The sequence below is a fragment of the Fundulus heteroclitus genome, unplaced genomic scaffold (assembly GCF_011125445.2).
Source record: "Fundulus heteroclitus isolate FHET01 unplaced genomic scaffold, MU-UCD_Fhet_4.1 scaffold_53, whole genome shotgun sequence".
In the NCBI taxonomy this organism is placed as follows: domain Eukaryota; kingdom Metazoa; phylum Chordata; class Actinopteri; order Cyprinodontiformes; family Fundulidae; genus Fundulus; species Fundulus heteroclitus.
Window position 1 is genome coordinate 696,472 of NW_023396956.1, and position 26,681 is coordinate 723,152.

At 43.5% G+C, this 26,681-nt stretch overlaps 1 protein-coding gene across 1 annotated transcript in view; it reads right to left on the bottom strand.

The window, feature by feature from the left end:
* Positions 1-622: 622 nt before the first annotated feature.
* Positions 623-26,681, bottom strand: part of LOC105920293 (inactive dipeptidyl peptidase 10) — a 63,607-nt gene continuing 37,548 nt past the window's right edge. The window contains exons 6-26 of the mRNA XM_036132721.1: positions 20,630-20,682; positions 20,470-20,551; positions 18,287-18,407; positions 17,223-17,377; positions 15,510-15,604; positions 14,266-14,389; positions 14,156-14,194; positions 13,665-13,769; positions 13,488-13,579; positions 12,685-12,732; positions 11,759-11,880; positions 10,643-10,690; positions 10,059-10,160; positions 8,961-9,030; positions 8,138-8,332; positions 7,634-7,688; positions 7,452-7,551; positions 6,826-6,884; positions 6,669-6,741; positions 1,762-1,835; positions 623-1,622 (exon numbers count right to left, since the gene is read on the bottom strand). Coding sequence (XP_035988614.1) covers positions 1,485-1,622; positions 1,762-1,835; positions 6,669-6,741; positions 6,826-6,884; positions 7,452-7,551; positions 7,634-7,688; positions 8,138-8,332; positions 8,961-9,030; positions 10,059-10,160; positions 10,643-10,690; positions 11,759-11,880; positions 12,685-12,732; positions 13,488-13,579; positions 13,665-13,769; positions 14,156-14,194; positions 14,266-14,389; positions 15,510-15,604; positions 17,223-17,377; positions 18,287-18,407; positions 20,470-20,551; positions 20,630-20,682 — 1,950 coding nt within the window. The 3' untranslated portion in view covers positions 623-1,484. The remainder of the gene's footprint in view (positions 1,623-1,761; positions 1,836-6,668; positions 6,742-6,825; positions 6,885-7,451; positions 7,552-7,633; positions 7,689-8,137; positions 8,333-8,960; positions 9,031-10,058; positions 10,161-10,642; positions 10,691-11,758; positions 11,881-12,684; positions 12,733-13,487; positions 13,580-13,664; positions 13,770-14,155; positions 14,195-14,265; positions 14,390-15,509; positions 15,605-17,222; positions 17,378-18,286; positions 18,408-20,469; positions 20,552-20,629; positions 20,683-26,681) is intronic.

Here is a 26,681-nt window from a genome sequence, read left to right on the forward strand (position 1 = left end):
GTGGTAAATAAGTATAAAACACATTGGATAAAAATATCGCTGTAGCTTATTGAAAACATAATCTTCTGAGCTGAAATAATCAGATTGAACATGCAGACTGTGGCAGCACAGGAAAAACAACCACACACACAGAAACCACACAAACTCCATGACTGAGGGATTCAAACCCAGGACCTTCTGGCAGCAAGGCAGCAGAGCAGCCAACTGCTCCACCGTGCTGTACCTGCTGCCAAATCTGAACAAGCTCTGCCCCGGCGGCCTCATGCTGCTGCAGAGATGGTCCTGCAGCAGCATGACTCCCCTGGAGGTCTTCTCTGCCTGTGAAGCAGTTAAAGTGATGCTGGAGGACAACGAGCACATCTCCTCTGCTCCTCAGGTCCTCAGGTGGACTTCAGGTGGACTTCAGGTGGACTCCTTCACAGCTTCACCTGAGCTGATGACCTGCCACCACGATGCCTCATGATGATACGCTGATAATAAGCATGTGTTATGAAATGTTACTGAACTTGTAACCATGACTGAACTGTAATATAAACTAGGATATCTGATCACAGAACCATGATCCAAAACATGGATTATCTCCATAAATGACTGTGGTTGCCATACAGTAGAGAACAAACTGTTCACAGAACAACCTCCATCTTTTATTTTTAAAGCATTTTCACATTACAGGATTTCATGATTAAAACACAGCATTAATGATGCTTCAAGGAATCACCTCAGATTATAATCAAATGTCAAACAGTCTGATCATACGAGAGCCGGACTGATAAATGGCCAAAGATGGGTTTAGACTGGTGAAAAATAATCTGATTTAAAAGAAAAAGTTAAACGCATCAAAGCTAAGGACTCCCACAGTATTTGTCTGTGAAGACATCCACCAGCAGGAAAGACCTTTTCTGAGCTTCACAGAAATCAGACAAAGGTTAGGGACAGATTTGATCCATAAACCAGGATAATCTCGTAATTTCTCCATTTTCAGCAACACGTTTTTTCATCTTCAAGGGAAAAAAGTCTAAAGCAGCAGCTGAGACCTCATAGAAAGCTGTAAATTGGTCAGAAAAGGCCTGATGGGTGCGTCTACATCTTAAATAAAGTCAGTTTGATGGCATTAAAACCAAAGCAGGAACTTCCTTTTCTCTGACTTCTCCTCTGTGTAATCTCACGCCTGATAATATGTCACACAGATTTAAAATGTTCAGATTCTTCATGTCCCAGCAATAAATAATAATAACTTTAGTGAAGTAAAGGCACCTGCAGCAGCTGTACGGTGGTCATGTCCTCTAATTGTGGTGAAATTCAGTGGATTTTGTCTCGTCAGCAGACATTATGCTCACAGGATGACGGCCGTCTGTAAAAAGTTCACATTTGGTTATTTGTGCTAAAATGGAGCGCTAATCTTCCCTACGGTAGGTGTGTTTGAGTGAGATCATGACAGAAGGGATGTAAAGAGAGCAGCCCTTTAGGGAAACATGGACGCCTCCTCAGTCATCTTCTTTGGACGTTTCCATGACGACGGCCGTCTCCTCCTCAAAGCAGCGCCTGAAGAAGCTCAGCACCGAGTTCTGCATGTAGCGCTGACTCTTTATGCTGATGATATCGTGCCCTTCGTCCGGGAAAATCTAGGCAGCAAGTCAGAAAGACCATATTTAATTTAAAGGAGCCTTTAAATCAAAGCAAAACAAAAGAGCATAATAAATATGTGCTTTTGTTAGATACATGAAATGACCTTCACTCACAGAGCAGCAGGCAGGTATTTACCTGAAGTGTGTAGTTAATGTTTAATGCTGACAGGAGCTGGACCAACTCTGCAGAATGCTGGAAGTGAACGGTGGCTGAAAGATCATTAAACAGAATTACCCCACAGCATTCATTCATTTAATTCATTATAATTCTGTTTAGCCTGAAAGAAAAATATAAGTAGGGGATAACAGCAAAGCAGTGAAGCAAATAAGTATTTTAAATGATCTTAAAATCATCCAAGCCAGAGTTACCACAATAGGTAACAGGAAGGACTTCCTGTTTGCGGTAAGGCGTATTGTGTCACTTCCTGTTGTTGCTGTGTGAACGACGGAGCTTTGCTCCAGGCTCTCTCGCTTTTTATCTTTAAACCTCTTTGCTGTAACATCTGTTTCCAAACATAAGCACTTTTAAAACATTGTCTGTGGCTGCTCATCACGTTTGGGAACTCCTCGTGTTTCACACGGTTTGTTCTTTGGCGTGATAATAGGGCGTTAGCCTAGCTTTAGCCTAGCGTTAGCCTAGCGCTAGCCAAGCCTTAGCCTCATAATGGCTTCTCCGTGTCTGACTAAGTCTCCTATCTGCTGCTCTCTGTGTCAGATGTTCAGTTATTCCTCTGCCTCCTTTAGTGATGATGGTACATGTAATAAATGTAGTGTTTTTGTAGCTTTGGAGGCGAGGGTGTCAGAATTGGAGACCCGGCTCCGTGCTGTTGAAAAACCAGCTGATAGCCGCTCTTTTGCTAGCGCGGAGCCGCATAGAGTAACTTCACGTAGCGAACCTAAAGCAGTAGCACCCGAGCAGCCTGGTAACCAGGCTGGCTGGGTGACAGTTCGTAGGAAGCATAGCTCTAGATTACAGACCCCAGATCACCACCAACCCATCTGCGTTTCTAATAAATGTTCCCCTCTGAGCGACAATCTCGCCGAGGAGCCGACCTTAATTATTGGCAGCTCCATAATGAGAAATGTGGCACTAAAGAAACCAGGGACCATAGTTAAATGCCTACCAGGGGCCAGAACAGGCGACATAGAATCCTACCTAAAACTACTGGCTAAGTATAAGCGTAAATACCGCAAAATTGTTATTCACGCTGGCGGTAATGACACCCGGTCACGCCGATCAGAGGTCACCAAAGTTGGTGTTGCTTCGGTTTGTGAGTTTGCTAAAACAATGTCGGACTCTGTAATTTTCTCTGGTCCCCTGCCTGATCTGACCAGTGATGACATGTTTAGCCGCATGTCATCATTCAACCGCTGGTTGTCTAGGTGGTGTCCAGAAAACGACGTGGGCTACATTGATAACTGGAGAACTTTCTGGGGAAAACCTGGTCTGATCCGGAGAGACGGCATCCATCCTACTTTGGATGGTGCAGCTCTTCTTTCTAGGAATCTGGCCGGATTTATTAGTCCTCCTAAATGCTGACAACCCAGGGTCCAGACCAGGAAGCAGAGCCGTAGTTTAACACACCTCTCTGCAGCTTCTGTACTGTTACCCATCCATTATCCTATTGAGACGGTGTCTTTCCCACGGCCAAAACTTAACAGATCAAAAACTGATCTAAAAGGAACAAATCATAAAAACCTAATAAAAATCAATATGGTTCACCTTGAACCTAAAAATAAAATAATAAAATGTGGTCTATTAAATATAAGGTCTCTCCCTCCAAAGACTTTGTTAGTTAATGAATTGATTTCTGATAATCAGATTGATTTGTTTTGTCTCACAGAAACCTGGCTACAAGAGGACTACGTTAGTATAAATGAGTCAACCCCCTCCAGTTATTTAAATTTCCACATTCCCAAATCTGTGGGAAGAGGAGGAGGAGTGGCAACTATCTTTCAGTCTGATTTATTAATTAGTCCCAGGCCAATTAATAACTACAGTTCTTTTGAACATTTAACCCTCAGTTTCCCTCATCCAAACTGCAAAGCAATAAAACCTCTTCTGTTTGTTGTTTTGTATCGTCCACCAGGCCCTTACACTCAGTTTTTGGATGAGTTGTCAGATTTCTTATCTGATTTGGTGTTAAATACTGATAAGGTTATTATAGTGGGTGATTTTAACATCCATGTTGACACTGAATGTGATAACCTTAGTGTAGCCTTTAAAACTATCCTAGATTCAATTGGTTTTGCTCAAAATGTGCATGAACCGACGCACTCTCGGCTCCATACTTTAGACCTTGTGCTGACATATGGCATTGATTGTGAAGAATTAACAGTATTCTCTCACAACCCTGTCCTGTCTGATCATTTTTTAATAACATTTGAGTTTAATCTAACTGAATTCTCCACCCCCAAAAGAGGGTTCCATTATAGTAGATTTTTATTGGATAATGCTGTATCAAAACTTAAAGAGTCTGTCCCCTTTTTAATATCCTCAGTATTGCAGAAATGCCCTGTAGATGGCAGCAATGTTGTTTCTTCCCATTCACAAATCGATACCTTTGCTAACAATGTGACTTCCTCATTGCGTTCTGCATTAGACAATGTAGCTCCCTTGAAAAAGAAGGTGATTATTCACAGGAAGCTGGCTCCTTGGTTTAATTCAGAGCTGTGTTCCTTGAAGCACAATGTTAGGAAATTGGAGAGAAAATGGCGCTCTACACACCAAGAGGAATCCTACTTAATCTGGAGGGACAGACTATTGTTGTATAACAAGACCCTCCGCAGAGTTAGAGCAGCATATTTTTCATCATTAATTGAAGAGAATAAAAATAATCCTAGATTTCTCTTTAGTACAGTTGCCAAACTTACCCAGAGCCACAGCTCTGTTGATCCATCCATTCCCTTAGCTCTTAGTAGTAATGATTTTATGGGATTCTTCATAAATAAAATTGATGCCATTAAAAATAAAATAATTGGCATCCTCCCAAACATGATTACCTCATCCTCAGTAAGTGAGGCAGCATTGGAGGAATCTTTAGAATCTGCGCAGTGTTTGAACTGTTTAGAAGCAGTAGAGCTTTCTGAGCTATCTAAAATTTTAGCTTCATCTAAACCTTCTACCTGTATGTTAGACCCAATCCCAACCAAGTTGTTTAAGGAGGTATTCCCTTTGATCAGTGGCACTATTTTAGACATGATTAATCTATCCTTAGTAAATGGATATGTACCACAGGTTTTGAAAGTAGCTGTTATTAAACCTTTACTTAAGAAACCTTCTCTTGACTCAGATGAGTTAGTAAATTACAGACCTATATCTAATCTTCTTTTCTTATCTAAAATTCTTGAGAAAGTAGTTGCTAATCAACTTTGTGAACATTTACAAAGTAATGACCTACTTGAGGAGTTTCAGTCAGGCTTCAGAGCTCATCATAGCACTGAAACAGCTCTGGTGAAGGTCACTAATGATATTCTCATGGCCTCAGATAATGGACTTGTGTCTATACTTGTCCTGTTAGATCTCAGTGCTGCGTTTGATACAGTTGATCACAATATTCTCCTACAAAGACTTGAACATACTGTAGGGATTAAGGGGAAAGCATTAGGCTGGTTTAAATCTTATCTGTCAGACAGATTCCAGTTTGTTCATGTTAATAATAAATCTTCCTCAAACTCTAGGGTCACCTGTGGAGTACCACAGGGTTCAGTCCTTGGACCAATTCTCTTTACTATATATATGCTTCCGATTGGCAAAATTATCAGACAGCATGGGATTAATTTCCACTGTTATGCTGATGATACTCAGCTATATTTATCCATAAATCCTGATGAATCCAATCAATTACTTCGACTGCAGTCATGTCTTGATGACATCAAAAGCTGGATGACTTTAAATTTCCTGCATCTAAATTCTGACAAGACCGAAGTTTTAATCTTTGGGCCAGAGTCCTCAAAAAATAAACTTCTTAACCAATCACTTAATCTGGGTGGCATTAACCTGGCCTCTGGTAATAAAGTAAAAAATCTTGGTGTTATTTTTGACCAAGACATGTCATTTAAATCCCATATTAAACAGGTTTCCAGAGTTTCCTTTTTTCGCCTCCGGAATATCGCCAAAATTAGAAACATTCTGTCCAGGAGTGATGCTGAAAAACTGGTCCATGCATTTGTTACTTCAAGGCTGGACTATTGTAATTCTTTACTATCAGGAAGTCCACAAAATGCAGTTCGAAGTCTTCAGCTGATTCAAAATGCTGCAGCAAGAGTTCTGATGAAAATCAACCAGAGGGATCATATTTCTCCTGTTTTAGCTTCCCTTCATTGGCTTCCTGTTAAATCAAGAATAGAATTTAGAATTCTCCTTCTAACGTATAAAGCCCTTAATAATCAAGCTCCATCATATATCAGAGCTCTGATTACCCCGTATGTTCCTAACAGAGCACTTCGCTCTCAGACTGCAGGTCTGCTGGTGGTTCCTAGAGTCTCTAAAAGTAGAATGGGAGGCAGATCCTTTAGCTATCAGGGTCCTCTCCTGTGGAACCAACTCCCAGTTTTGGTCCGTGAGGCAGACACCCCGTCTACTTTTAAGACTAATCTTAAAACTTTCCTTTGTGACAAAGCTTCTAGTCAGAGTGGCTCATGTTACCCTGAGCTACCTTTATAGTTATGCTGCTATAGGCTTAGGCTGCTGGAGGACATCAGGGTCTATTTCTCTCTCTCTGCTGAGTTCTCCTACTGCTCTCCAATCTGCATTGTTTGTTGTTATTTCAGATTTTAACTTTTTGTTCTCTGTCATTTTTCTCTTCATAGAAGGTACACCTGGTCTGGCGTTCTGTTAGCTGTGACATCATCAGGGGAGGCAGATCATCCTCTATTACCATCTAACATAGAAAGTACTCTGAACACTGCAGCTGTTTGTGAAGTCAGTAAAAGGCTGAATATGATGAAGAATAAGCACTGAAACGTTCTAAATGATCTTAAGAGCTCCGTGTGATTGTCCATTTCACCCCCTCAGAGAGTCTGTGCTATCGGGGTACCCACCGTCTGCGGTGCCGTGGATGATCAGGAAGTCCTGTGGACCCGGATCTGTGGCGTCCCGGAGAAGACTGGAAATCTGCCGCAGACAGAGAACAGATAACCTGCAGCTGAAGGACCGGCACCAGAAAAACAATCATTCCCAAATCTGCTTCAGTCGCACCTTGTAGGCGTCATCCTCTGTTACAGGAAAGCCAAAGAACTTCTCAGAGCCGGCAGAACCTGGCAGAGTTTAACAGAACCGGGTTTAAATGTGGGCATCCTGCAAAGACAGCAGCTTAAACCTTTAATACTTTGACTAAAGCCTCCAGTTATGGTTTTACCTTCCCTCATTAGTAGCCTCTGTAATTTGGTCTAATGTAATCATTTCTGAAGCCGTAAACGTTCGTCTAGTTTTCAATAAAAGCAAGAACCTGAACTCTGCAGAACCTTTGTCTGGTTCTCAGTTCTGGTAACCTGGCCAGCCAGAAAGAGCTGGTTCTGATCCCGTCCAATCTGATCGGGGAAAGGAGGGACATTCAGCAGAACTCTGCAAGCTGATTGGCCGAAGCAACACCTAGTGCCCGCCTGCCAAAGGTTGGTTTTAGCCAAAATACGTGTTTGGATCTAATATTAAAGGAGATTCTAACACTGTGGGAGGAGATAACAGATAACAGAAAAATATGTTGTAATGTTTTTCTATTCACGCCTTTATTGAACGTTTTCAGCACTGATGATGAAACCTTTGATTCTCTGTGGGATCCATGGCAGCGAGATGATTGGAGGGTTTTATGTGATTGTTTTACTCACCATAAAGTCTCCAGTTGGTCACTGGAGCCACAGCAACGCCGCATTTAATCACTGAACTGTGGGACAGGAGCAGGAGGGAGGACAAAAATCCTCCATATGCCTAAAAACAGGAAAATATTATGAATTTAAATCCTCTTCAAAAAGAAAAACAAAACTTTTGATCACATCAGAATGTTTATTACCTTTCCATAGACTCCGACTCTGCTGCCATCAATGTAGGGAAGCTTAATCAGGTGCCTGAATATTCATAAGAGAATTTAGAAATAAACTGGTTTCATGGTTAGTCAAACTGCAGAGTCCAGTTAACCTAACAGTTGGACCAGACTCTATGCTAAAAGGACTAAATTAATTACATTTATTCTAAACGTATCATTGGTACCACCCTGCCCAACGACCTTTGGAGCTTGTTTTGTTTTGAGCTATATTTAAATTAACAAGCAACACATAAATCATTTATTTTCTTGAGATGATTGTTAAAACATGCAGGCAGTAAGAGAATAAAAAAACTCCCACCAAACTGTGTATGTTTTTTATCTCAATAAAATAAAATAAAAGCCGTATCATCATAGTAGAAAAGTGCAGAAGCTTTAACTTTAAATAAACATATAAATCATGCATTAATGTCATGTGATATATTTCTGATGTACTGTAGCTAACTGTGGTCCTCCAGGCTGTTCAGAACCTACTCCAGCGCTGTGATCTGGTCCTGGACGTCCACTCTGCCCAGGTTCTGGTGGACCGCCTGCAGGATCTTCTGACCCTGGAAGCTGCTGCCTCTCCCGTCCAGACGGGCCACAACTACTCGGTCAGAACTGACGAGCACAGACTCCCAGCCGAGAGAGAAACGCCCACTAACCGCCTGGCCACCGGGGGCGCTGTCTCTGTGGACAAACATGTTTAACAGGAAGTTACAAAGCTGCAGACAGGGGTTGTTGTGATATTAAAGGTGTAGTGGACTTCTTTCAGCTTCAGGTCTTTGGAGATCATCTCATCTACTGGTTTGTCCCACAAGCCAATCATCCTGACACGCTCACGTAACGCCAACGTAGCGCTCGTTCCGTTAGTTTTTGCTGCGCACTTCTAGTGTTTATCTGGTTAGCTTAGCAGCTAGCTTAGCGGCTAGCTTAGCGGTTAGCTTCGGTGTTAGCCATTCATTGTAGCTTCGCTGCTCTCACCTTAGACTTTGAACATGACAGAGAGCTGAAAGAAGTTCACTGCGTTCATATTTATGAGAAGAAGAGAAAGTCTTCAGTAGAAAGAAAGAAGACCAGAGAGGATGTAGGAGTTTTTTTTTTCACGGGATCTCCCTGAGGAGAAGAAGGGCCGATAAGACTTTGGGACTTTGCCGCTTTCTATCTACATTTCTGGAAAATTCGTCCACTCTACCTTTAAGGAAGCAAATTTATATTTCACAAATCAGAGCAGTGAGAAAAACATGTTTTAACCCTTTAAAAGCAGCTTTTTATTGACATTTTGTGTAATACAGCATGTAAAAATTGAACAACATACAGGAGGAGTAACAGCGGGTGCTCCGTTGTTTCATCCAGGTCTATAGGAACCACCAACTCCAGGCGAAGTCCTGCAGAGTTAACCAGAACCAACAGAATTCACCAGTAAAGAGCAATCGTTATGAGTAAAAAGAAAGCACACCCCTTTCAGTTCCTGGCTTTGACAAATCCGGACATAATAAAAACACAAGATCCTCCCTGTTAAAGGGGAGTTTTCCTCTCCACTGTCGCTTCATGCATGCTCAGTATGAGGGATTGCTGCAAAGCCATCAACAATGCAGACGACTGTCCACTGTGGCTCTACGCTCTTTCAGGAGGAGTGAATGCTGCTTGGAGAGACTTGATGCAACCTGCTGGGTTTCCTTAGAGAGGAAACTTTTGACCAATCTGTATAATATGATTGATTTTGTCTTTGTAAAGCGCCTCGAGATGACATGCTTCATGAAATGGCGCTATATAAATAAAATTGAATTGAATTAAATTAGAGATGTTGTGTTTGAAGGCGTTATTGAAAAGATGGGTTTAGAAAACTAAGTGCACCCCTGCTTGCTCCACAGGATTTAAAAAGGAAACTGTTGGTGATGCTGAGCAGATCATTGATCATCATCTGTGGGAAAATCTCTATAAAGTGAGAAATATCTGCTGCTCTGGAGCTCTGAGTGTCAGAAATGACGTCAAAGCAACAGCTGCTGCCATCCATCTTTAGACCACCTGAGTCCATCATCCTGCAGAGAGGAGAACATCTCAGCAGCTTCCAGCCTCCAGGGCCTGAAGCTCAGAGAAATGAAACCTGGAGCCTCAGTTAGCAGGTTAAAGGCTGAAGGAGAAAGCCTCTTCTCTCCAGAACCAAGATGGCAGCAGGACTGATGTCAGCAGAGCTGCACCTGGAGGACGGACCAGACTCCTGGACCAACACCTCAGACCAACCATCCAGCACGATGGTGGAGGGGAAACGGCCTAGTCAAAGTCCAGCTCTCTGTCTGATTAAACTGCTGTGGTGGGACCTTCAGAGAGCTGCGCAGACACATCTCTGAACTGAAGCAAAGTTCTGCAGGTTCAGGTAAAGCTGCGTCTACAGGGTGTTGGAGCCGGTTCTTACCAGAACGGTTTATTTGCACGGTTCTCCGGTCCCTCCTCGGTACGGTTCTGTTGGTCAGAGCTCGCCTTAACTCTGTGTTTCTGTCCAGGATGGTGTACCCTGCTGAGGATCAGGAGACAAATGTGCTGATTAACCCACAGACTCTTCTACCTTTGGAGCAAAGAACCCAACGTCTGGGTTTTATTCCTGGAAATCCTGCATGTTCCCTCTGTTATAAGGCTGTGGATGTTTTTACAGTGAAAACGATGATTGCAGCAGGTTACAGCAGCTTTTAGCCCGGAGCTTAAGCAGAGATGCTGTCCGCTCTCATTCCTCTTCATGGTGCTGCTGAGAGCTGCGTGACCAAAACTCAGAGGAACTTACGTTCCCCTCCTTCAGCCGGAACCACAGACATCACTCCATCCCCTCCTCTGAGGCTGAGCTGGGGCCTCGGCTCTACGCCCGCTAACACCTTCCTGATCTAATCCATGTGTGAGGAGATGAAACGTCACAGTTTGATGCAGTTTTCCCGTCCAGACAGCCTCCGCCTACATGTGACCAATAACACACCTGATGCAAGGGAGTGAAAGACGAGGAGAACTCACTGCTCATGTCCTGCAGCCTGTGGAGGGAAGTCTGCGGTATTCCAGGACCTGCAGACATGAAATCACACATCAGGAAATCAGTTTACTATTACAAATATTCCCTTTGCTTCAAAATTATGTTTATTATTATAAAAGCACATGGCAGTGTTTATATGCTATTGTTATGTGGCACTGCTGCTCTTTATTATTGTCTAACAGGTCTTGCCATATTAGTTCAGTCTCGTCTTCTGTTCTTTGTACATTTGGATTTATTTCTTAGTCTTTGTTCCTTAGTTTGTAGTTTCTGTGCTTTGGTTCTGCCTCTGTGTTCGTTAGATTGAGAACGGGGGATCCTTTATGCATTATTTGAAAATATTGCACCGTTAATTCTGTGTTCTCACTCTTTGCTTATAGAAGGTACTCCTGGGTGGGTGTTTCTGTGTTTAGGTGTTTCTTTGTCAGGCAGAGCTAGAAGAGCTGCTCTTTCTCTTGGAAAGTACTCCTGGTCCAGAACCTCTGTGTTACTGTGGTTCTTCGCTGGGCAGGCCCACAGGCTGAGCTGCCATGAACTCTGTGTTTTCATTCCTGTAGAAAGTACTCCTGGCCCAATCCTGCTCTGTTTGTCTACTTTTCTCCAGATCCAGCTTGTGGTGTCAGAAGACAGCTCGTAGTAAACCTGGTTCTGCTGGACGTTAAAGGGGAGTTATTTCTCTCCACTGTCCCCACATGCTTGTTCGGGATGAGCAGATTAATGCTAATCAGCGCTTTTCTCATGTAGACATTTCTCTGATATTTTTATATAAGTCCAACTAGGCAAACCTAAATTGTGATTTTTAAATTTATGGAACATAACCATGTTCTTCAGTTTTTGAGAAAATGAAACATGCTTTGGGTTTTTCTTTGTATCAAAGATCTTTTGACTTTGGTTGTTTAAACGTTCTGTAGTTTCATTGTGAGCTTTGCGATCGACGTTCTGCAGTCCACAAAGTTTACGCAACGATCAGACGTCCTCTCTTTAACGAGTACTGGCCCTTTAAATAAACCTTAATCAGTAAAAACATTTAGGGGGAAAACTGGATGAAGCTCTAGTGAACATTGAGCTCCTTGTTGTGAATGAGAGCAGAAAGCGTTCTCTACCTCTGCAGCTGAGGAGAACGTGTCGGTGGTCTGGACTGAGGACGGCGTCGTAGAAGCTGCAGTTGGGTTGGAAAAGAGAGCAACTGAGGCACTCTCTGTGGAAAGGCTCCACCGCTGAGAGCCTGACGGGGAGAAATAAGTCAGAGATACACAGAATTTAATCATAGTTCACTGAATAAAGTTTATTTTAACCAAACTGTTCTTTTCTTCTAGATAAAACCTAAAATATAAGAGCAGAGAAACACTAAACCACCTCCAGCTGTCAGAGCGGATTTCCTCCTCAGTTTAAAAGGTAAAAGCGTTAGAACCCAGCACCGTATTTACACTGCACTGTTAAAACTGTTATAACCGTTAAAACACTTAAAACCATTAAAAAAACGTTAAAACTGCTTGACTCTGGGTTCTTTGTGCTTCCAGACATTTTCAGGGTTCTGTTCTAGAACAGGCGAGAGCGCTGAGTGAGTTTATTTGTTGCTTATTTGGTTAATTTATTGTTTAATCGTTTTCATGACCTAAGTTGTTATCTATAACCCAGAAACTGATCTAATTGATGTAATGTATACAACTGCTAATAAACACATAGACATTTCTATATTAATAATTATAGGCAACATTTTATACATCTGTTTATCAGAAAATCTAGTTTGTCTTTAGTGAATTATTTTGAAAATGCTGATATGCGGCTTGTTCAGTTTCCTGTCGGTGCAGCGTGATCTGGGCCCCGCCCCTCTGCACCGGGCGGGGCCCCCTGCACCGGGCGGGGCCCCCTGCACCGGGCGGGGCCCCCTGCACCGGGCGGGGCCCCCTGCACCGGGCGGGGCCCCCTGCACCGGGCGGGGCCCCTGCTGCACTATATTTAGCAGTAGGCCGGATGCCAGTGCGTGAAGCTGCTTCTACTCCATCAGGAGGAGAAGGCGGAGCCGTACCTGTACAGGTGCTGCTGAGCCGTTCCTTCCTCTGTACTCAGGAAATACCTGAAAAACACAAGAGCCAAGAAATCAGCAGAGCCTGGTAATGACACATGAGCCTCAACAGGTGGCGCTGACGACTACACCCGGACCAGAACCAGAACCAGAACCAGGACCTTTTAGAGGTGGGGATGCTGCCATGCAGTGAGCGTTGCTCTGGTGGAAGTTTCTCTGTTTCTCAGTCGGGTTTATCTACAGGAAACAAACTGAGACATCAGAGGCTACAGCCAGGAGCCGGTCTACCTGGAGAACGTTTGGTTCTCCAGGTAGACCGGCATCGACCTCTGGTCCAAACGTCACTCAGGTAAACGCTTTCCTCACCAACCAGAGACGAAAAATGATGCAGAATGACTAGAACTACAGAAATGGATAAAAGCAGCTGAAGGTAAATCTGATGTTGGTCACCAGAACGTCTTCAGGAGTCGTTTCCATCCCATAATTAATATTTTCCCCTTAAAGACATAAACGCTCCTCCTCATGACTCCATGGGTGTACGACACATGGGCTCCAGCATCGGTACCGGTCCGATAGGAAAGCCATAGCTGCTGTTTGTACCGGATCAGCACCGGTGTTCTGGTTCTGGTAGCGCGGTTTTATTTAGCATTGAGCCGTTCTCTGGGTTTTAGCCATTAGCCCAGAGAACGGCAGAGATCTTTCTTTCTGCAGGCGGTGTTCTACCAGACGGGTCCAGTGGGCCCGGTGGTACCTGCAGCGGTACCAGCAGCGGTACCTGCAGCAGTACCTGCAGCACCTGCACTCACACTGATCTGCTGCTCTCATCCCAGCCCAGCAGTCTGGACACCTCCCAGCCTCCGGAGGTGAGCTGCTGCACGGCGCCCTGTTCTCCATCAGCCTGAGGAGAACGGAGCAGAACATCAGCACCTCCATCCTGACACCTGCCTGGTCCGCGGCTCCAGAACCGGACCCACAGGCCTTACCTGGAGGGAGACCATGGCCACGTGGCTGAAGGCTCCGCCCCCGTCCAGCAGGGCGGCGCTGATGAAGAAGGTGGTGCAGTCCCTGGAGAACAGCGGCTCCTGGTTCTGGTGGGTCACACATAAAGACCCTCATTAGCAGCGCTCTCACCGTGAGCCGGGTTCTGGTCCTGCAGACGCAGACCCGGTACCACCCGGTTCTTAGAATTCAGCCCCTGATGAAGCTGGTTCTGGTTCTGGGGACCCAGCAGGACTGAATTCACTGGCCTGGTGCTTAGCAAGAACCGGTTCTGGACCAGTCAGGTCAGTCGGATCCAGCAGAACCAGAAGCTGCCTGCATTCAGCTTATCAATGTGAGCTGAGCAGACGGGTTCTGTTAGGGTTCTGCTGGACTTAGCGGGTCAGTGTGAGGAAGTGAAGCATCTGGTGAAGGTTAGAAGGTATCTCCAGGAACATGAAGGTGTGGAGGAGAAGACGGGTCCAGAACCGCTCACCTGCCGGTCCAGCCACGCCTCTGACGTCATCACGTGTTTCTGACCAAAGGAGAAACCGGGTCAGCAGAACTCACGGGCTGGACCTGCAGAGCGGGTTCTGGGCTCCTTACCTTCACACAGACGCCTGTGGAGACGTCACACAGAGAAAGGATGGACAGGTTCTGAGCTCGGTTCACCCAACGGACGCTGAGGTTCTGCCGGGTCACCCACTTCACCATGGTGATGTAGAAGTCGCTGCACAGACAGAGAAGCAGACAGAACCGGACTGAGAACCAGAGGAGGGATGGATGTTCTCCAGACGTTCTCCAGATGTTCTCCAGATGTTCTCCAGACGTTCTCCAGACGTTCTCCAGAGGAACGGGTCACAGCCACAATGGTTTTTAGTTTGGGTGAAACATGTCAGCTGCAGATTAACCGGGTTTGGATCGATCCTGAGGATTCAGCCTCAGATCAGATGTTTTCCACTGGATCATTAAAACATTTCAGCTGCAGGTTAAAGAAACAGGATTCATGTTTGGGTGGAGCCGGTTCACAGTTTGGGTCCAATGATGATTAACAGAACCGTTAAGAAAGTTTAGTGGAGGGATGATGAGACTCCAGCAAACATCCAGAGGCAGAAGGTCCGGTTTGATCAGGGTTTAAAACATCAAACTTTATAAAAAGACCTTTTAGAATTCAAACCTCACAGCCTGACATGAAATCAGAGTAAAATGTTCTGTTAGGATAGAAATACATTATTTTAAATGTCAGAATAATGAGGGAGTGTTTTTGCCGCAGTAATAGTAGATCTTTAAAAGGATTAGGAAAGCCCTCATGATGATGTCATGGCCTTCTAAGCTTCTGATTGGTTAGTTAACAACACCTGGGTGAGATGGTGTAATTTAAGGCAAATTAATCTGCCACATTCGTCTAATAATTCTATGAACATGATGGGAACCTCCAGCCGTGACTGGAGACATGTCCTGGGTCTGATGGAGCTGAAGTGTCTTCATGATGTCCATGGTTACGTCTGGAGGAAAGCTGGAGAAGCTGGAGGCCAGAGAAGATCCTGGTGAGTGAAGCACGGAGGTGGCAGCATGATGCTGGGGGCTGCTTTGCTGCAGGAGGGACTGCTTCACAGAGCAGACGCATCATGAGGGAAGACCATCATGCTGAAGCAACATCTGGACACATCAGGAAGTCCCAGCTTGGACACAGACGGGTCTTCCTGATGGACAACGTCCCTCAGCAGACCTCCAGGTCAGCTCCAGAGAGGCTGAAGGACCACAGAGTCCATGTTCTGGAGCTGAGAGCTGGAGGTGTGAGCCAGCTGACCCTAACCCTGAGTGGGTGGAGCAGAAGGTAAAGTTCAAACCTCTCCAGGCTGTCAGGAGGCCTGAGCTGGGTGGTGGAGGAGCTGCCGTCTAGAGACACGACATGGAGGTCCACGCTGGGATTGGTCTGTCCCATCTGCATCAAACACAAACACAAATATACTCTCAGGCTTATCAGATGTAGCAGCCTCCACTAGTCTGCAGAGTCCTCCAGCTCCAGGAGCCGTCCCAGTAAACAGCGGCAGCAGGACGGAGGATTTAATGAGATTATGGGAGAGGTGGAAAACAAGCGGTTCTCTGCAGAACTCTGGGGACGGCAGGAGTTTATTTCTGCACCGAAGCTGCGCTCAGGAAGAGCTCGTTAGAAAACAGGACAAGGAGGGGAAGTCTAAAACAAGAAGCAAGTCGTTTATCAAAAACAGGAGAATATTTCCAGAAATATGTTTTATTCACCTCTGGTAATAAAGTAAAAAATCTTGGTGTTGTTTTCGACCAAGACATGTCATTTAAATCCCATATTAAACAGGTTTCCAGAGTTTCCTTTTTTCACCTCAGGAATATCGCCAAAATTAGAAACATTCTGTCCAGGAGTGATGCTGAAAAACTAGTCCATGCATTTGTTACTTCAAGGCTGCACTATTGTAATTCTTTACTATCAGGAAGTCCACAAAATGCAGTTCAAAGCCTTCAGCTGATCCAAAATGCTGCAGCAAGAGTTCTGATGAAAATCAACCAGAGGGATCATATTTCTCCTGTTTTAGCTTCCCTTCATTGGCTTCCTGTTAAATCAAGAATAGAATTTAAAATTCTCCTTCTAACGTATAAAGCCCTTAATAGTCAAGCTCCATCATATATCAGAGCTCTGATTACCCCGTATGTTCCTAACAGAGCACTTCACTCTCAGACCGCAGGTCTGCTGGTGGTTCCTAGAGTCTCTAAAAGTAGAATGGGAGGCAGATCCTTTAGCTATCAGGCTCCTCTCCTGTGGAACCAACTCCCAGTTTTGGTCCGTGAGGCAGACACCCCGTCTACTTTTAAGACTAATCTTAAAACTTTCCTTTGTGACAAAGCTTATAGTCAGAGTGGCTCATGTTACCCTGAGCTACCTCTATAGTTATGCTGCTATAGGCTTAGGCTGCTGGAGGACATCAGGGTCTATTTCTCTCACTCTGCTGAGTTCTCCTACTGCTCTCCAATCTGCATTGTTTGTTGTTATTTCAGCTTTAAACTTTTTGTTCTCTGTCATTTTTCTCTTCATAGAAGGTACACCTGGTCTGGTGTTCTGTTAGCTGTGACATCATCAGGGAAGGCAGATCACCTGAGCTGCTGCTGCCAGCACCTTCATCTTCTAGAATCTAGAAGATCCAGCTGGTTCTGTCTCTCAGAGTCTAACCTGTTTGTCTCCTCCATGGAGCTGCTGGCTCACTTTTTATTGCAGCCAGCTGTCTGTGCGCTCTTTTATCCTCTAGACCTGAGAACTGGATCAGTTTACTGGCATAAACTTTACTTTTCACCATAATATATAAATAAATAAAATTTATTGTAAAATTTATATGTAAAAATCCTACAATGTGATTTACTAGATTTTCTTCTTATTTTATCTCATAGTTGAAGTTTACCTATGATAAAAATAATAGACTTTCCTCTTTCTAAGGAGAATTTGCTGACTAATTACTTTTTATGTCCCACTTTACGATGCAAATGCATTAATGGTTTTACCAGCAGGTGGTGTGAAAGGATCAGCAGAGGCCCACCTTGGGGTAGGGGTACTCCGTCCCTCTGGGGTAGAGAGCGCCGGTGAAACGAGGCAGAAGCATGGTGGGCACCAGGGAGTCGTTGATGGTGAGGTAGGCCAGCCTGGAGCCATCAGGGGCCCACCAGTGGGTCACCTGGGAGCCCAGCACCTGCTCTGGAGAGAAGGCAGAGCGTCAGCGCCGCCGCAGCTACCGTGGGTGGTCCAGGGGCCCGAGGGGCCGCGAGGGGCTGTTTGGACCATGTTTTTAAATATAGATGTAATAAAAAATGCAGATTTTATTTCATGGCATAAATGCATTAAGTTTCCAACAGTAATTATGTTTAAAAATGTTTTTTTTTTTTGTCCTTAGGTTGGAAACTTTCTGCTTAATTTCATTTTCCTCAAATATCAACATAAAATGAAGAATCATCTTTAGCACATTAACATTTTGTGAAACATTAATATTATTATTTATATTTGTCTTTATTTTAAAACCTAAAAATAGAAACAAACAGTGGCTCCTTAAACATAACATATCATACAGCAGATAACTGTCAAAGATTATAAATTAATTTTTTTCCCATTTGGGAAAACGGCTCTTTGTGATGTGGAGGCGGCGGACCTCCTGCTTAAAAACCTTAAAAACCTTAAAAACGTCCCGCAAAGCGAGGCAGCAGGAGAATGTCTAAAAGGAAACAAATAATAGACAAATTACCTGATTAATGTGGATTTTAGGTGCAGTTTTAAAGGTCAATTAAAAATACAATTTTATGGAAATAAATGTAGACGGGACGGGAAATTACTGCAGAAACTTTGGAAATAAATGATTTAATAGGACTGAAGATTGTTGGGCAAATTAAATAAACTGAGATAAAAATAGATATTTAAAAAGTAAATAAAAGGTTTTCAGACCTCTCTTATTATTGAAATAATTTGGGTTCTTTTATTTTGCCATAATGACTCTAAATCTAAAGCATTTCTATATTTCTAGCATTATTTATTGTTGTCAGCCTCAGTCCGTGGGGCGCGCTGAATTACATCATTTCCCAGTAACAGCTCAGGTGTCGGCGCCGCCAGGCTTACCCTCATACAGCCAATCAGCGATGCCGTTGAAGACCACGCCCTCCTGTCCCGAGGAGGTCAGCCTCCAGGAGCTGCTCTGGGTGTGCGTCTGGTAGTAGATGTTATTCTCAAATATGTAAATCTGTGGAACAGAGAGAGGACATCTGATTTCCCTCTGCAGAGCAAACTGCAACAGGAAGACTCGCCTGCTGCACATTCAGCATCCAATATGGCTGCCACCGCCGGCTGGGGGCCTCCTCCTGGGCTAAAGGTCTTTGGGGTCAGTTGTGAATTTTTACCAAACATCAGAGATGCTAAAAGGAAAATTAAATGGAATCGACACAAAGGGGGAAACTCCAGCTTCACCAGCTTCATTTCTGCACCAGATTCACAAAGCAGATCACAGTAAAGGCAGGTAGGTGCACATGTTCATGTGGAGCATCTAATAATAATGATAATAATAATAATAATAATAATAATAATAATAATAAATAATCTGCTACAATGTTAAATTGTAGCAGATTATTATGGGAATATGTCTAACTACGCGGGACTGTTCCACGTGGCAAACATGGCGGACGTTCAGCGTGGCGTCTAGACGCTCTGGGCTGTGAGCACAAAGCTCAGAGTGTTTCCCATGGAAATCCTCGGTTCTGACGTGGAGTCCAGCTCTGCTCTGCATTCACTGCAGCGACCCATTTGTCTCCTTGTTTTCCTTCTTTAAGGTTTTTAGAAGAAGTCAGAGCTGCTGAGTCGGGTTAATAAGCCTGGTCCTCATGCACAGAGGAGACGGGGAGAAAAGCTCTTCCTGCATTTCTACGCCTTGGTGAAACTTTTAAAAAGCTCCTTTGATAAAAAGTAAAAACTCAGAGGAATTTGGATAAGTTTCATTTGAAATGCCTGATTACTTTTCTTTAGCTGCAGAACATAACAGAGTGATTATCGACCGGGTCTGACTGCGCGGCGCAGAAATAATTTAACTGAACGTGGATTTAATCTGGAGCCGTTTACCTTTTCTCTCTCGTCAGAAACACGTTTCTGTTGAACCTGTAAATATGAGAAATAAACGACGCGCAGCAACGGGAGGCTGAATGAAACATTGATTTCTGCTCCTCTTTGTGCTGCAGCTGCAGCTCTAATGGCCGTTATTATCCGCTCCTCTCATTAGTCTGCTGCTCGCTGGGAAATTAGCAAAAATGCTGATTGTAAATATCCAAAACATGAGACCCCAACATTTTTCTCTTTGGAGTCATAAAAAATAAGCTTCATTTGGAAAAGAAATAACATTTTAAAACAGCTTTCAGTCTGAATATTCACCTAAATCCCACAGACTGCCACTCTGGGTCCCTAACCCTGATCCTTGACTCCAGAATGCTCCCTGTGGGCCAAGAGAACAGATTATTATTATTATTATTATTATTATTATTATTATTATTATTATTATTATTATTATTATTATTGTATTATTATTCATATTATTATTATTATTATTCATATTATTATTATTATTATTATAATTATTATTGTATTATTAATCATATTATTATTATTATTATTATTATTATTATTATTATTATTATTATTATTATTATTATTATTATTTCTATTATTATTATTAATATTATTATTATTACTATTATAACTATTATTATTATTATTGTTATTATTATTATTATTATTATTATTATTAATATTATTATTAATATTATTAATAATATTAATATTATTGTTAATATTATTATTAATATTATTATAGTTAATATTAATATTATTATAATTATTTCTATTATTATTATTATTGTTATTATTATTACTATTATAACTATTATTTTTATTATTATTACTATTATAACTCTTATTACTATTATAACTATTATTATTATTTTTATTATTACTATTATAACTATTATTATTATTATTATTGTTGTTATTATTATTATTATTATTATTATTATTATTATTATTATTATTATTATTATTATTATTACTAGACCAAGCTGGACGTTTCCAGGGTTAAACTGAATCTTTAATGAGGTTAAATGTCTTTATTTTCCATTGAATTATCTCAAACTAAACGTCTGATAAAAGCGCTCAGCTTTAATTTGTTTCTCTGCTCAGATTCAGCAGAAAATGGCTCCACCCCCTAAACAAGCTGATTAAAGCGTTGAGCGTTTGTTCGTGCGGCTCCAGGAGGCCCGGCTCACCAGCTGCTGGCCCTGAACGCCCCACGAGGCGAACTGCAGGACGGAGTCGGACACCTCCGGAGGGTTGAGCTCCCGCACCTCTCTGTGACAGCAAACGCAGCGCATGAAGCCTTTCACAGCAACACACCTGGGGTCTGCAGCAGCGGACAGGTTGTCTCACCTGGTCAGCAGGTTGTAGATCAGGTAGGAGGCCAGGAAGGAATGCTTGTAGACCTGAAAGCCAAACAGAAAACCGTCAAAGTGTCCAACAGACCGCCTCAGACTGCAGGCTCTGTAGCTATGGGGGATTGCTTTATCACAGCAACGTCCACACAGACGCTCATCTTTCTCCGCTTTGCTGTTTCTTTCAATCATCCAGTCCATTTCTGTTTCTGGGTCAGAACCTTTTTGGTCTTTTATCTGCTCACTTTGGCCCTTTTTCTCCATCTTTGCAGAAACTGTTGCAGTAAAGACACAAAGACACTGGGCTGTGATGGGGCGGTGCGCCTCATCACCTGGGCGGCACCGCCCGGTTCTGATCGGGCCCGGTTCTGATGCCTGGTCTGAGGAGTCGGCTTCACAGGTTCTCTATTGCTTTGGATCTGCTGCTGGGCCCAGAACAAGCGCTGTATATTGCTTCTGTATATATATATATATATATATATATATATATATATATATATATATATATATATATATATGTATGTATATCCTTTTTATTTTATTGTATTTTTATTTTTTGTCTGCACCATCAACACCAAATCCCTTGTAAGTGCAAACCTACTTGGCGATTAAACTTCATTCTGATTCTGCAGGACTGCTGCCCTCCAACAATCTGCCCAGCAACACTGAAGCTGCAATCTGATTGGTGGCTCTAGATTAAAGGGCTGTTTCACAGTTTTTAAAGGAATCTGGACCACATTCCTTTACCAGTAGCTTAAAATCTAAAACCCTTCAACCGGGTCAGACCTCGCCCCAGTTTGTGACATTATAAAGACCTTTTTTCTATTTTTTATCTGCAAAGATAAATATAGCATCATTCCACACGTTCTGACATGGGCTAAATTATTCTGCTGTGTAAATGATCTTTAAACTCCAGGGTTGCAGCTACTAAATGTAAATAATGTGTAACAGTTATTTTGTGGATGTTTTATTGACTGAATCAATAAATGAAAACTATTTCAATCAGAAACTACAAACAGTCAAAACCAGAAATTCATAGAAACATCAGGAACGTCATCATGTATTCCTCACTGTCTGAAATCAAACTAAACTTTTCCAGTTTCAGTCCTGTTAGGATGAACAACATCAATTCTTTCTCCTAAATGTCAAAATAATGAGTTTTTTTTATTACATGAGTCAAAAGTTTTCATGAATTAGGAGTATTATACTTTTAAACAACTTGGGAAGACCATCATGCTGAAGCAACATCTGGACACATCAGGAAGTCCCAGTGACAGCTTCCTGTTCTCACGGTTCTCCAGGACGATTTCACCACAGGAACAAAACGTTGACGGCTGAAAACCTTCCAGCTGTTTTTAATCTACAACATTTGGAGATTATAAAGATCTGAAAAAGGGTTAAAGCTGTTAAAGTTTAATCAGTTAAACTTTAACTGATTAAACTTTCCAAACATTCACACATAAAAAGAACAGCTTTAATAATCAGGATGATTAATTAATTTATAGCGTTATTATAAGAAGGTCTTTACTTTAAAGGGTTTATATCATGCAAAATAATTTTTTCTGAGTAATTAACTGTGTTATGATGTAATTCCTTCATCAGAATCAGGCCCAACATGGAGTTCTGGTGGATTCATGTCTGATTGACCCCCCCCCCCCCCCCCCCCTCCCGTCCTGGAAAACCAGCAGCCATGACTCTGTAGTTCTAAAGGCGATATCTCATCATATATAAGCCTATAATTGACCCTGGAAGGCTTAAAAAAGAACCACATAGAACCTTTAAAATATATACGTGATGTTACTATATATATATATATATATATATATATATATATATATATATATATATATATATATATATATATATATATATATAACTATATATGTTACTGTTACTATGGGCTCAGCTTGGATCTGCTGCCGGTATTTACTTCCTTTACCAGCATTTACTTTGATGTTTTACAACTTCTCAGGGTTAAAAACTTGTCTGGGAGATATTTTTCTGATTTAAAGACATTTGCAGCATGAATATAAGAAGGTTTGTTGCTTCACTTTAATGTTTTACATGCAGCGTGTTACCATGGCTACAGGAACATTTCAGACGTTTCTAATTATGAACCATTTCAAGCGTCACTCCTAACATTTAATATTTAACATGGGGAGGATTTTTAATTAATCATTTATTTGCACTTCTGTAGTTAGCTTGGTTTATTTTTTATATTTAATTTTTATCACACATTGCAGCGAGTCTCAAACTTTTTAGAACAGTGAAAGTTTTCCACCTCGCCCACCAGGAGAGACTCAGTCAGTTATCTGAGTTATTCCTGATTTCACCTTTAAACTGAACTCGGTTCCTCTGGCTGAAAAAACCCTGAAGATCTCAGGAAGGTAGAGAGAGCTCCAGGTGAGAGATCCAGGTGAGAGCTCCAGGTGAGAGTGTAACCCAGGGAATAAACCACCTTGCTGCTCCATTGGTTAGAATGACAATTAGTCACATGGTGCATTCAGCCAATCAGTGCATCTGGTGTGATTATTCAGGCCTGCTCCAGTTTTCCCAGTCAGGTGTGAGGGGGAGAGCTGGAGACAAAGGAGCTACAGGTTTGTGCTTTCAAACAATTATGTTTATTATGTACTTTAAAAACTTATAATATAAAAAAATCATACAGATCTACATACCCAGTGAGCTTGAAGCCAAGAAGTTGCCTTTCACTGAACTATATATGGAACTGGTGAGTAGTGAACAATGTTTGTTTGTTTAGCATGTTGGTGGTAGTAGCCAATGCTAATTGTGTGTTTTATCAATTGTCACAGTTTAACTTCTTAAATTTAAAATATGTGTTTAAGATGACATATGGCATGATGATATAAATGCTGATATCTTTATTTTGTCTGAAAGACTAGATGTGGATGTAATGGCATTTATTTCTGTAAGTAAAAAGTCTAGTTAACTAGCAGACTGGTATTTTACTGGTCCTGTTTTATTTTAATACAGGCCAGGTGATCCTTTCTAGGGTTAAAAGCATGGCGAGCTTTTAGAAACTGGCTGGGCCAGGAGAACCTGATATTCCCTCCATGCTGATCTGGTAGGCAGGCTGATGGTCTGTAACATTTCCCCTTCCTTCTCATCATAAAACACACTAATTCATGATTCATCATTTATCTGTTGGACACAATTTGCGCTTGGACATTTTTCACCTAAAATAACTGGACAATCAAACTATGGACTTTTGAAATGTGTCAGTCAGACATGGTGCTGACTGGTGGGGAAATGCAGGAGTTTTGTGCACATTCATGAAGATCTACTGCAGTGTTGTGTATATATTTATTGTATTTATATTGTTTGGGTCTGTTTTGTAGTGTTTTATTTTTTTCCCCTTGCTTTAATTGAAAGCTGTTATTCCTTTGTATTGGTTTTTCATTAATCACTGACAACAGCTCCTGCAGACGAATTTAGACTTCTGATGTCATATGCGTTCTAGTGTTTAATATCTAAATTAGTGTTACAAGAGCTCCAGGTGAGAGGTCCAGGTGAGAGCTTCAGGTGAGAGGTCCAGGTGAGAGCTCCAGGTGAGAGCTTCAGGTGAGAGCTTCAGGTGAGAGCTCCAGGTGAGAGCTTCAGGTGAGAGCTTCAGGTGAGAGCTCCAGGTGAGAGCTCCAGGTGAGAGGTCCAGGTGAGCGGTTCAGGTGAGAGCTGCTGGTGAGAGCTCCAGGTGAGAGCTGCTGGTTTTCCTTCTAAAGCACTGAGGAAAGCATCTGTACCGTTTTGGCGTGAGAAATCCATCTTAAGCAGTCGTGTGAACAATCAACACGACTTATCGGACTTATTTAAGCTTCTCTGGCTCAGACAGCAGCATCATGGAGAGCGAGGTGTGTTCAGTGGTTCTGGACTCCTGGTTCAGAACCATTCAGGTCGTTAGAGACTCCCTGTGGTCCAGAAAGAGCTGCTGCAGGAGTCCAGACAAATAGTCCTGAATGTTGATTCCCAGGACGTCTGATTTAGCGCCGCGACCATCAGGACACGACGTATTCAGCTCCACACCTGGCTGGAAGGAGCTAAATCTGTGGAGGACAGGAGAACTCCTGGAGAACTCCTGGAGGACTCCTGGAGGACTCCTGGAGGACTCTTGGAGGACTCCTGGAGAACTCCTGGAGAACCCCTGGAGGACTCCTGGAGGACTCCTGGAGGACTCTCGGAGGACTCCTGGAGAACCCCTGGAGGACTCTCGGAGGACTCTCGGAGGACTCCTGGAGGACTCCTGGAGAACTCCTGGAGAACCCCTGGAGGACTCCTGGAGAACTCCTGGAGAACCCCTGGAGGACTCCTGGAGGACTCCTGGAGGACTCTCGGAGGACTCCTGGAGAACCCCTGGAGGACTCCTGGAGGACTCCTGGAGGACTCTCGGAGGACTCCTGGAGAACCCCTGGAGGACTCCTGGAGGACTCCTGGAGGACTCTCGGAGGACTCCTGGAGGACTCTCGGAGGACTCTTGGAGGACTCCTGGAGGACTCCTGGAGAACTCCTGGAGAACTCCTGGAGGACTCCTGGAGGACTCCTGGAGGACTCCTGGAGGACTCCTGGAGGACTCCTGGAGGACTCTCGGAGGACTCCTGGAGAACCCCTGGAGGACTCTCGGAGGACTCTCGGAGGACTCTCGGAGGACTCCTGGAGGACTCCTGGAGAACTCCTGGAGGACTCCTGGAGGACTCCTGGAGGACTCCTGGAGGACTCCTGGAGAACTCCTGGAGAACTCCTGGAGAACCCCTGGAGGACTCCTGGAGAACTCCTGGAGAACCCCTGGAGGACTCCTGGAGGACTCCTGGAGGACTCCTGGAGGACTCCTGGAGGACTCTCGGAGGACTCCTGGAGAACCCCTGGAGGACTCTCGGAGGACTCTCGGAGGACTCTCGGAGGACTCCTGGAGGACTCCTGGAGAACTCCTGGAGGACTCCTGGAGGACTCCTGGAGAACTCCTGGAGAACTCCTGGAGAACCCCTGGAGGACTCCTGGAGAACTCCTGGAGAACCCCTGGAGGACTCCTGGAGGACTCCTGGAGGACTCCTGGAGGACTCCTGGAGGACTCTCGGAGGACTCCTGGAGAACCCCTGGAGGACTCTCGGAGGACTCTCGGAGGACTCTCGGAGGACTCCTGGAGGACTCCTGGAGAACTCCTGGAGGACTCTCGGAGGACTCCTGGAGGACTCTCGGAGGACTCTCGGAGGACTCTTGGAGGACTCCTGGAGGACTCCTGGAGAACTCCTGGAGGACTCTTGGAGGACTCCTGGAGGACTCCTGGAGAACTCCTGGAGGACTCCTGGAGGACTCTCGGAGAACTCCTGGAGGACCCGTTAAGGCTGCAGCAGACAGGCCCGTCTGTCAGCCACCACCCGGCGGCCATCTTAACCCGCCTGGAGTCCCTGTGGAGAGTTTCTCCGTTTAAAACCAGCCGTTAATCAGCCGCTGCTTTCTAGACGGCAGAATATTTATCGGTTCTGCTTCCTAAACGCTTTCCTCCCCTGTGGGCCTGAGCAGTTCTGGAAACAAACGGGTTCCCATCGGTCCTTCTGGCATGTTCTGACAGCTTCATAAATAAGCTGCTTTCACTTTGACCTTCCACACGTTGCTTTCTGTGGCTTTGCTGGTTTTATTTTAAATTAAAACCTGAAAATAAAAACTTCTGCTTATTTTCAGTCCCACTGAACCCAGATTCCCTGCTTCTCACCTTCGCTGTGCTTTGGGCCGAACCGGGCCGGCCTTGGTTCTTTCTTTTTTTTATGGTTCTGATTGCTTTAATCTCAGCATTAATCTGAATTAAAGTCTGAGTGCTGGTAGCAGACATGGAGAACGTCTCCAGGTAGCAGAAATCCTGTCATCATAAATCCAACTTTGAACAGTTTTAACATCCTGGACCCACAAAGAGGACAGAGACATGATCCTGGTCCCTCCGTGGGTCCAGCTGACCAGATCCTGATTTATAGTTAGGAGGATATATAAAAAGAGGATCCAGAAAGATTGATAGAGGAAGGACAGATACGGGGAGGGAGAGGAGAAAG